The sequence below is a fragment of the Schistocerca serialis genome, chromosome 12, assembly GCF_023864345.2.
Source record: "Schistocerca serialis cubense isolate TAMUIC-IGC-003099 chromosome 12, iqSchSeri2.2, whole genome shotgun sequence".
Lineage (NCBI taxonomy): Eukaryota > Metazoa > Arthropoda > Insecta > Orthoptera > Acrididae > Schistocerca > Schistocerca serialis.
Window position 1 is genome coordinate 143,473,907 of NC_064649.1, and position 12,085 is coordinate 143,485,991.

Here is a 12,085-nt window from a genome sequence, read left to right on the forward strand (position 1 = left end):
CAGCCGTACATGACAATGGTGCGGTGGTTTGGGGAGGAGGAGTGCTGTGTCTTCTGAACAAGACACAGCCAGGGAAAAGCACCACAGGCACAATGATGCAAGCTGGTACAAGTGCCATAGACACTCGCCACTTGTGGGAGTTTCACCAGCACCACAGGCGGCACTGAGGATGAAGACATCAAATTCGCCTCAGCCAATTGCCAGCCGAGTACAATCCGCCACTGACCGGACGACAATAGACAGAAGGCTACTCGGAAGATAGAAAAGCAGTTCTTGCCTACATGGTTATAGATCCTCGTCCAGAGCTGACTTTGACAGGGAACGCTGTCTAGTGAACTCTTAGAAGTCAACAGACAATTGTTGTAAATTGCATTTGCTATGTACTGTGAAGTTTACTTACTATTATTTGCACTTAGCCATTGAGGGCCTTTTTTGTTATATTACAAGCAGTGTTGCAGACTCCATTATTCAACAAGTCACAAAGATAAGTAAACCTTTATAACTCACTTGTGTGACTGTTACAAACTGTTGGAGTGTTGTAGAAACTTCGTTGTCCTTTCCTGTTACGTGACCATATGCCATAGCTGTGTAATAGTGGCAGAGAAAAACTGTCTTAGCAGTGTACTGCACCAGAAGCCATTTCACAAACTCACGAACTCGGCCTTCCGTAACGACAGTGTCAACTCGGCCTCCACAACAATAGCATCGAGGTCTTTACAAAACTGGCAACAAGTGTTTACAAAAAAATTATTTTTTGTTTCCACTGCAGGGAGGCCTTTCAATGCACCACAGTAACAAATCTAATTTTCAAAACATGAAAATTTATCGCTACTGACTATGCTTCTCCTACAGATTGTTGGAAATGTGAAAGAAATTTTGCTGCATAATATCGATCTAATGTAAAACATTAATAACAACAAATTGTTGCTCGTTGTTTCTAGAACAATGCAGTACTTCACACACAGCAAGCATAACATTTAACTCATAAAAATGTAATAGAAAACACACACTTGACAACAGTAAACTTCACCCAAAATGTGTCATGTGCAAAACAAATTAAACAAAGAATTGTAGCTTGCAGCAGCAACTCTATTGACACAAATACTGAAACAATTGTTTTTACAGTCTTAAGTTTAAACATGCACTTTATAAGGATGCAGTTAAAGAGTTTAGTGCTATTGCAAAACTAGTCTGCATGCCAACATTTGTAACACTACGTAATGTGACTTATGTTACAGTCCAGCATGCAAATCTGAGTGGAAATTGCTGCATATATTCTTGCTTTCTGATTGATCATCTTAACTTAGTAGTATGTTTCCAAATTTAGAAATTTCTCTGTAGAAAAGAAATAATGCCAGTTTTTGATTGTTTTCTTGAAATATCATCTATATTCTACAATGAAAGTAGTGTACTTGAAGACTAAAATCAAGTACGCACTTCATATCCTGATGGTCAGGGAACTATTTAACATAACGCAATGCGTTCATTGTAGACTATGAATTAACAGTAAACTCTCAATTACTAGGAGAATGAGGCACAAAATTATTGACCAAAACACTAAGATGTTGACAGTAAGAATCAGCTGTGAACTGTGGCACTCACTGTTACAATTATAGTGTGACATTTGAAAAAATAAAAAATAGCCACAAACGAATTTTAGAAATTTTGTCAAAAATAGGTCCGAATTTAAAAATGGTTTGATATACTTAAAAGCTAAATTTTCCTATGTTCAGGAATTTCTTGAAAGCAGATTTTACTATATATGAGAATTGCCATGATGTTACGCACTATTAAAACTAAACCCAATTAAACATAAAGCAGAAGTTCTCCGTGGTAGACTGTTATTCTACCATGATGTGCGGGTCATGTGAATGCTAGGATGGTTTGTTAAGCAAGGCCACAATCAAGTTCACCTATCCATATCTGACTGTTATTATAATCAAATTTGAAGCACTGTTCCCTGCTTGCAGAAAATAATAATGAATCTCCTTCCTGCAACTAAACAAACCGAAACAAAAATTGTGTTCTTACAAGAAGGCAGACCCACTTTAATTCAGTATCATACCTGACTAAGTAAGTACTGTGTAGTAGTTGTGTGTTTTAGTTGTGTGTGTGTGTGTGTGTGTGTGTGTGTGTGTGTGTGTGTGTGTGTGTTTTGTCTATCTTTGACAAAGGGCTTGTTGGACAAAAGCTTATTTTGTGACAGTCTTTTCACTGTGCCTACCTACGACTCACGATCTCCGCTATATGGTTAGCAGCAACAATCGTTTTAATAATATTATTAGTACTGTTACTCTGCCTCCAATGGCTTCTAAAGTAACAAACATACTGTGACCTTACTTCCTTTCTCGCATAACTTTAAAACAATTACATACATAAAATCTTGCAACAATTGCAACCATGCAATACTTTTATTGTCATATTGGCCACTGTAACATTCACAGCAAAATGAAAAGCTGAAATTACGTAAGGGGCTTAATGAAATAATTGTTTTCCACTGCATATGTTATGCATGAAGGAAAGTTTTGTAGTAGCACGTCAAAAGTCAGAAATGAGGTAACTGATCAAAGTGAAGTAACAATAACAATAGCAACGTATTTATTGAAATATAAAGGAAGAAAGATATGATACTTCACAAAATGAATATGACACTCACAATTGACTTGTTTTTGAGCCCACAAATTAAATGCATACCGAGTGTGTAGAAATGTCATGTACTGCCTAAAACATGTTTATTAAAATATTGGGACAAAAAGTATACTGATGGGTAACTGAATTAGAGGTACTAGCCTTATCCTAACAACAGCAATACTTCAACTAGGTATGCAACCATGGTGCCATTACCCCTTGTATTTGCAGTCCAAGTGGAAATCACACGAGATTTCTGTACATTTGGTGATGATCAGACACATGAGAAATTTCCATTCTGATGCTGAGCACTGAGCTCTCAGTTGCCCACCATGAGACAAATTTACTATGAATACACTGACTTGGGTAAAATCACAACCACCAGGGTCAAGGCTTAATGTTAACAGCATCGCCTGACAGCAATAGCCCAGTTTAGATCATAAGAGCAAACAATTCAATGTTCAAAAGCAACAACAATATGTGAAATGATATTCCATCAAAGCCATTACTGAGGAATACAGAGCCGAGTTCTCTACTAGCCCTGCATCATAGGGAACACAGAAAAACATGGGTGCACAACATATCTAATACATGCTCATACTATAAAAGACTGCTTCCTCGACTATGAAGTTATGGAACTGGTTAGTACACACAAATGACAAAGTGTAAGTCACTCAAAAAGTGAGATATATTTCACATTAATAGCAACATTATTGTATGGCAAATACTTGTGAATGAGAAAAGAACATACTTTAATCTGTATGTCAACATTCTTCGTAACACAACAGTATCACAACCTGTTGGTAGATGATGTGCATTTGTCTGTCCACCTACTTAAAATGTGTATATCTAAACAGGACATTACTTTAATCACTCTTGAATTACATGAAAGAGATTTAATCACCTCTTCACAAAGTTTCTTCATAGCCCCAAAAGTCAAATGAGTTTCATCATATTGAGCAAATGTAGTATGTGCATGACTGTTCTTCACAAATTGTGGTTGCAATTGAACGGTTGTCTCTTCCAAAACACGTGTTTCACAGACTCCACGGCATGATGAATAATAATCATGATAATACATGATAATAGTAAAAGATGGTGCTAGATGCTATAGTGAATGCTTTCTTAACTCATCTGAACATCACTAAATCAAAATCAGAAGAAATATGTTATTCCATTAAAGGATACAGCCCTGAGGTGCATTAGCTTTATAATCCCAGCGCACTCCAGTTATGTCCTTGTAGAGTTGGTATTTGAGCCTGTGAACAAACAAATAATTGCAAGCAAGTGATCTAGGCTAATTACCTCAAGAAAATTTCAGTTACAGTTATTAATTTCCATTTAAGTTATTCTGAGAGAGATACTGTGTGTTAATTGTACGCAGGCTGATTGCAGAGGGTGTTGCAGGGAGTGGAGAAAGCGCACCCATCCCCACAGATTGTCGCAGGGTAAGAAGCCAAGAGGGGGGAGGGGGGGAGGGGGGGGGGCAGCCTTGCCCATCTCCAATACTTCACACTTTCGCAAAAGCCAAAAGTACGCATGGAGGTAAAGATAACTTAAATTTTTTTCACAGTCGAAACTGAAATCACCTTATGTATTGACATATTCAATAAAGATCCTAACTGCAATAGTTATATACACTTATACAACAGAAAGAAAATGAATCACTTACATTAGATGTAGTTATACTTATGATTTCATTGATGGCAGATGTGGCCGTATTATGATGATTTCATCGACAGCAATTTCGATGACACCAAGTGCCAATTATTATTTGACTTTATCAGTGCTGAACAGCAGAACCTATTATTCTTCCTCTACTTCTGCCCTTTACTCCAAAATCCTTCTCGACCCTTGGTAGTAACTAACTGGAAAGAACTTTTCTTAAGAGCCCTCAAGTCCCCTGATGTGTTGTGCCCCCAATACGCCTTTCAATATTTTCCTATACCAATTCTATTGTGTTTAGACTGTGATTATAAGGTGTGACTGTATGACACTGTGTCCTTGCTTTCAGCCAAGTCCATAACATACGACTTCTCAGGTGGCTTATTCTCACAAATTATAGTGTACAGCACATCTTTTCCCACACCTTCTCAAAGTTCGTCAAATTCATCTGGCCGTGATAGTGGTCCTCTGTCAATTTTGCGCAGCATGGAAGTTACGCTTCCATGACGAACTCGTTCTTCGTTCTGACAATTGCAAACTACAAGTCCTCTCGAAACATTGCTGATTATGACATCTGGACATGGAGAAGAAATAAAAACTTTGAGGTTCACCGATGACATTGTAATTCTGTCAGAGACAGCAAAGGACTTGGAAGAGCAGTTGAACGGAATGGATGGTGTCTTGAAGGGAGGATATAAGATGAACATCAACAAAAGCAAAACGAGGATAATGGAATGTAGTCCAAGTCGGGTGATGCTGAGGGTATTAGATTAGGAAATGAGACACTTAAAGTAGTAAAAGAGTTTTGCTATTTGGGGAGCAAAAGAACTGATGATGGTCGAAGTAGAAAGGATATAAAATGTAGACTGGCAATGGCAAGGAAAGCGTTTCTGAAGAGAAATTTGTTAACATCGAGTATAGATTTAAGTGTCAGGAAGTCATTTCTGAAAGTATTTGTATGGAGTGTAGCCATGTATGGAAGTGAAACATGGACGGTAAATAGTTTGGACAAGAAGAGAATAGAAGCTTTTGAAATGTGGTGCTACAGAAGAACGCTGAAGATTAGATGGGTAGATCAGATAACTAATGAAGAAGTGTTGAATAGGATTGGGGAGAAGAGAAGTTTGTGGCACAACTTGACCAGAAGAAGGGATCGGTTGGTAGGACATGTTCTGAGGCATCAAGGGATCACCAATTTAGTATTGGAGGGCAGCGTGGAGGGTAAAAATCGTAGGGGGAGGCCGAGAGATGAATACATTAAGCAGATTCAGAAGGATGTAGGTTGCAGTAGCTACTGGGAGATGATGAAGCTTGCATAGGATACAGTAGCATGGAGAGCTGCATCAAACCAGTCTCGGGACTGAAGACCACAACAACAATACCCTCTTCATCTAATTCACAATTCGTATGCCAGCATTTACCTCACAGTAGGTTACCGTCAATCTACAATTCACCACTAAATTACTGTACTACTTTCTCATCTGTCATCTATTTCACTCTACAAACACATGTCCAACTGTGACCATTGTTCACAAAAAAATCTGAAGATTAACTGCAAAACATATATCTCCCAAACTGACAGCAAATATCTTGACAGATTAATAAAACAACAATATCTTTCTGTGAGAGGTAATACAAATTAACAAGCTGTTTTGAAACTTTATGGCACATTAAAACTGTTCAGGTCTGAGACTCAAACACAGAACTTCTCATTTGCGGGCAATGCTCTAATCGACTGAGCTATTCAGGCAGATCCTCACAGCTCCAATTCAACCAGTATCTCCCACCTACTTCTATTCTTCTGCAGAGCGCAAAATTTATTTTGGAAATGAAGCGGCCCTCTGAACACACTTGTTCCACATACATTTTAGTTAGGGCAAATAATTTGCAGACTGTCACTGGCGGATGCAATAGATCATGTCTAACGGCGTGTGCCCACTTGCACCTACACACTGATTACTACAGTATTAGTAAGTATCCCCCCCCCCCCCCCCCCCCTGCTTCTTTAAAGAATTGAATGCCCCTATATTAAATGCCTTCAAACATTTGATTACTTTACAAATGTGTTAATGTGTTACATATTTGACATTAAGTACGTAAGCGAAAAAAAGTTTAAAAATGGTTTGATATTATGTTTAAAGTCACCAAGTGCTCTCATTATCAAATATTGATTGAGTATAGGGTGAATAATTTGAACTCCACTTTAAGCAAAAGATAGAATTATAATGTAATAAATTAAACAATCTTTAGATGACTGTATTCTCATGACATTATTAGATAGTCAAGATTTTCAATCTACCAGACTTGAATCTTTTGGAGAGCATTTCTCCACAAGCCTTGTTTTTTTCCATCTTCAACCCTATGTATGTAAACATCTGTATGTGTTGTAGTTTCAGATCCACTTGAGAATGACTAAACAAAAAAACTGCAAATGCTAGTGGACTAAATAAGGTTCTACAAAGCAATTGGAGTGGCCTTTTCATTAAATAAGACTGAAATTGTTAATCCTTCAGGAATATCCCTCATCAGAGCTAAGCAACCAATAAAAACACACATATATACATGCATCACGATATTATCCTAGTGCTACAGTGTAATCATGATGTGGTGTGTCAGTTTGAGTGGGTGAGAGGCATGAAGGGTAGGAAGGGAAGGAGGGAAGGGCGGCTCTTGGCTGGGAGGGAGGGGGTATAAACAAAAAAAAAAAGATACGAATGTGGCACTGGTAAGCCTGCTTTGGCACAGGGGAAGTTGCTTGTGTCACACAGTGTACTGATTTCGGAGGCAAGGGATAGAACGCGGGAAGATGGAGATTGCAGTGAGACCACAGTGTGAACTGAGAGGCCTTACGACAGGGGTGGATCACTTTACTCTGTTGGGGACTGATGACCATAGATGTTAAGTCCCATAGTGCTCAGAACCATTTGAACCATTTTACTCTGTTGAAAGACATTATCAGGACTCTTAACAAGAGTTTTAATCTTTTGTATGCCCTTGTTGATTGCTCAGTACCTCAGCTATACTGTGAGATTACCGTAACTCATTCCATTACTTTTGCCAATTTCCAACATTATATTAGGCAATTTGGACAATCTTCATGTTTACACATTTATTTCCCAACACAGTCACCTTCGCAAGGATCACTTTTCTTCCAACAAAAGATCAGTTGGTTGACACTGACACGGTACAGTGTTTGATTTTGTTGACAGCCACAACCACACCTCTGATTGCACCACTTCATCCCTATCAACGTAAAATCCTCGAAGGTGATCTTTAAGCTTTAGAAATAGATGAAAATCAGATAGGGTCAAGTCAGGACTGTACAGAAGATCATCAATGACAGTGAATCCAAGGCTTCAGACTGTTGCAGCATTGTCATACTGAAGGAGGGGATGCTTCATGTGTGGACAAACTCTTCGAATTCGTGCTTTCAGTTTTCTGAGGGTCTGATAGTTGCGTGATATAGTTAAATTACATACCAACACACTACAATTTATAGCCCTCTAGCAGCAGAGATTTGCAACCTGCATCAGCGACTGAGTAATATGCATGGCAGGTAATACATCAACTGATTTTGAGAACAGAACAAAAAATTTTTTGGAGGCATTACTTTTCAACACACTCATACGTATGTATCACTGCTGGTCCTTCATGCTGTGTAAATTATTTTTATTGAATGCTGCTCTTCACAGAGTAAACTTCAAATTTACTAAAGTACTGATGTTATGCACTTATACAAAGAGGTATGTTGTGAGTGAATGAGAAAGCCAGAAATGAGCAGTGGACTAGGAACTGACAGCTAGTAGAAGATAGTAAACTAAGATTTAATGGAATGACTCCATAACTGCCAGCAACTGTCGTATCCTTATTTTGTTCTCAGTATAATTACAAAAATGTTGCCGAAAGTTATTTTCAAGTACACTGGATATAAATTATGATACAGATCAAATATGTGATGGCATATATTGCCATGTTGGTGTCTTGCACTGTCTTTTTATATAAATCCGTGTCCTGAACCCAACATTTTGGAGAGTGAAATAGTTTATAGTATTAAGAGTAAATGAAATATTGGTAGCAAATGTGTGGAGAGTTGCAAAACTGACACTTCCTGGCAGATTAAAACTGTGTACCAAACCAAGACTCAAACTCAAGACTGAGGAACTGGTAGACTTTAAGCTGCAAGGACAAGTCACGAGTCATGCTTGGGTAGCTCAGGCAGTACAACACTTGCCTATGAAAGGCTAGGTCCTGAATCTGTGTCTTGGTCCAGCACGCAGTTTTAATCTCGCAGGAAAATTCTTATCATCGGACAATTTCCTTTCAGTGCACACTCCACTGCTAGTCGCACAACTTTTTAACAAACATTTAATAAACTATTGCTGATAAGATAAGGTTTTCACATTCAATAGATGCTGCCATTGAACATCTCACACAAGCCATTACTAATAACTCTAGTAACATCAATGTGGCTCTCTCTACACTAGAAGAAGTAATAACCAGTATAAAATTTTGAAATAAAAAATGTCTAGTGGTTATGATAAAATATCAGCAGAGTTAATTAGCGTTCCAAGTTTAGTGACATACTAAGTTATTTGCGTAACTACTTGTCTACCACCAGAAAATTTACTGATTGGATGAAATATGCTTAAGTTTACCATCTGTATAACAAAGGAGATAAAGAAATACCATCAAACTTATGTGCAGTTTAACGTTTGCTAGCTGTCTCAAAAATGTAAGAAAAGTTGGTTTCTTAACCACCTAACCAGAAATAATGTATTGTGAAAGTCACAGTCTTGGTTTCTGAAGAGTTCCAACACTGAGGAGGTTATTTACTTAAACAGAAAGGATGTAATTAACTTGTTTGACAATAAATTACAGGTTACTGGTATATTCTGTGATCATACAGTGAGAGATGGCTTTATATTTGGACAGATTCAAAGTTGCAGGCAGTAGAAGTAAGAGGGTAAAAACATTTTTTTAATAAAAATGCAATACTGTTCCAGTGTCCATGTCAAGTAAAGAATTATAGTCCTACTGCGACAAAAGTTGACCTACAGGGAACTAAAGTGTTTTTTGGTATAGCTTGAAAGTGTTGTGGGCTGCTTACAGGGCATATTTACAAACGTCTAGATACCATTTTGATACAGCTACAAATTTGCAGAGTAATTTTAAGTGTGCATTACATGAACAAATGTAAGCTTTGTTTTTTCATTTTCAATCATATACATGTATACTTCTATCATATGTATAGCAGTTTCAGACCCACTTGAGAATGGCTTAGTAAGAAAGCTGAAAGTGGTTCTGGACTGAATAAAGTTCTACAAAGCAATTGGAGTCGCCTTTTCATTAATTCAACAAACCGTTGTGGATCACACAGAGACACTAATAATTTCAGTCTTATGTGGGTGGTTACTTTACTCATTCAATAATTTGTATCACTGTTCAAGTCTATTACTGTTGTAAAATTATCTGCCACTGTTTGCCATTAATGTAACGGTAGCAACTGTCCGATATTTGTTTCGAAAAACCAAGAGATCTCCTGAAGGATGTAACTGAATTTGAAAGTAAAAATAAAAATAAATAAATAAATAAATAAATAAAGACATACATGACTGAATTCTCAAAGCATTTAGAGATCCTAAAAAAAAAAGTTTTTAACTTCACCTTGAAAACTTACCGACATAACTGTAAATTGGCAGCGTCCTCAGCCGATGGCTGAAAATTTTTTAACGCTTCTATTTTGTTCTTCAGCATCTCTCTCTTATTTTCAAGTTTGTGCTTCTTGTCTTTTAAAATTTTCTGCAAACAACAACATTATAGCATTTCTAGATATGTATGATTTAACAACCACTGATTTGACAAACATTATACTGCCACATGACAAACATTATACTGCCACATGAAAAACCTTATATTACCACTTACAAATATGGAAACACTGCCAGAAATGCATCCTTGAACATAAATGAAGATGCCAGCCAAGCATGCTGGTTGTGCTGTTGTATCTGACCCTGAACGGCACCTGTTCAATATCCTAAATATGCTGCAAGTGCCAGTTATGGTCAAAACAGTGTTCTGTGTAGTTGTGACAGCGTTATGCTGGAGTTAAGTGACTTAGGATGTGGGCAGATGTTGGTGCTCGTATGGTGGGTGCTTCCATAAACAAGGTAGCTCAAGTGTTTGCTGACTGAAGAGGCACCATATCAAAGATCTATACCACATACAGGTGAAATGGATAAACGTCATCCACAAGGTTATAATGCATACAAAAATGAGAATTGGTTATTATGGCAGACAATCATTGAAGAGGATTGTGACAAAAAATAAGAGCACGACAGCTGCAAAAGTATGCAGTTTTTTTACTTGCAGACCTGTGTAATTTTGGAAGCGGAGAGACTGAAATTCTCCATGTACTAGATTCACCAAAGAACATGAACTAAATATTGATAATATAACAACATGCCATTAAAATGAACAGCCTGAAAGAACTTTTATGCAAATTTTAATTCTACAACTACATCCATACTCCGCAAGCCACCTGACTGTGTCTGGCGGAGGTTACCTTGAGTGCCTCTATCGGTTCTCCCTTCTATTCCAGTCTCGTATTGTTCGTGGAAAGAAGGATAGTCGGTATGCCTCTGAGTGGGCTCTAATCTCTCTGATTTTATCCTCACGGTCTCTTCGCGAGATATACGTAGGAGGGAGCAATATACTGCTTGACTCCTCGGTGAAGGTATGTTCTCGAAACTTCAACAAAAGCCCGTACCGAGCTACTGAGCGTCTCTCCTGCAGAGTCTTCCACTGGAGTTTATCTATCATCTCCATAACGCTTTCGCGATTACTAAGTGATCCTGTAATGAAGCGCGCTGCTCTCCGTTGGATCTTCTCTATATCTTCTATCAACCCTATCTGGTACGGATCCCACAATGCTGAGCAGTATTCAAGCAGTGGGCGAACAAGCGTACTGTAACCTACTTCCTTTGTTTTCGGATTGCATTTCCTTAGGATTCTTCCAATGAATCTCAGTCTGGCATCTGCTTTACCAGCGATTAATTTTATATGGTCATTCCATTTTAAATCACTCCTAATGCGTACTCCCAGATAATTTATGGAATTAACTGCTTCCAGTTGCTGACCTATGTTGTAGCTAAATGATAAGGGATCTTTCCTATGTATTCGCAGAACATTACACTTGTGTACATTGAGATTCAATTGCCATTCCTTGCACCACGCGTCAATTCGCTGCAGATCCTCCTTGCATTTCAGTACAATTTTCCAATGTTACAACCTCTCAATATACCACAGCATCATCCGCAAAAAGCCTCAGTGAACTTCCGATGTCATCTACAAGGTCATTTATGTATATTGTGAATAGCAACGGTCCTACGACACTCCCCTGCAGCACACCTGAAATCACTCTTACTTCGGAAGACTTCTCTCCATTGAGAATGACATTCTGCGTTCTGTTATCTAGGAACTCTTCAATCCAACACACAATTGGTCTGATAGTCCATATGCTCTTACTTTGTTCATTAAACGACTGTGGGGAACTGTATCGAATGCCTTGCAGGAGTCAAGAAACACGGCATCTACCTGGGAACCCGAGTCTATGGCCCTCTGAGTCTCATGGACGAATAGTGCGAGCTGGGTTTCACACGATCGACTTTTTCGAAAACCATGCTGATTCCTACAGAGTAGATTTCTAGTCTCCAGAAAAGTCATTATACTCGAACATAATATGTGTTCCAAAATTCTACAACTGATAGACGTTAGAGATATAGGTCTACAGTTC

The 12,085-nt window shown here is 38.1% G+C and overlaps 1 protein-coding gene across 1 annotated transcript in view; it reads right to left on the bottom strand.

Annotated features, from left to right (window-relative positions):
• The window catches only part of LOC126428311 (uncharacterized), a 60,247-nt gene that overhangs the window by 10,071 nt on the left and 38,091 nt on the right, over nucleotides 1–12,085 (bottom strand). Inside the window, exons 4-5 of the mRNA XM_050090243.1 lie at nucleotides 9,971–10,092; nucleotides 3,817–3,887 (exon numbers count right to left, since the gene is read on the bottom strand). Of these exons, the coding sequence (XP_049946200.1) occupies nucleotides 3,817–3,887; nucleotides 9,971–10,092 (193 nt within the window). The remainder of the gene's footprint in view (nucleotides 1–3,816; nucleotides 3,888–9,970; nucleotides 10,093–12,085) is intronic.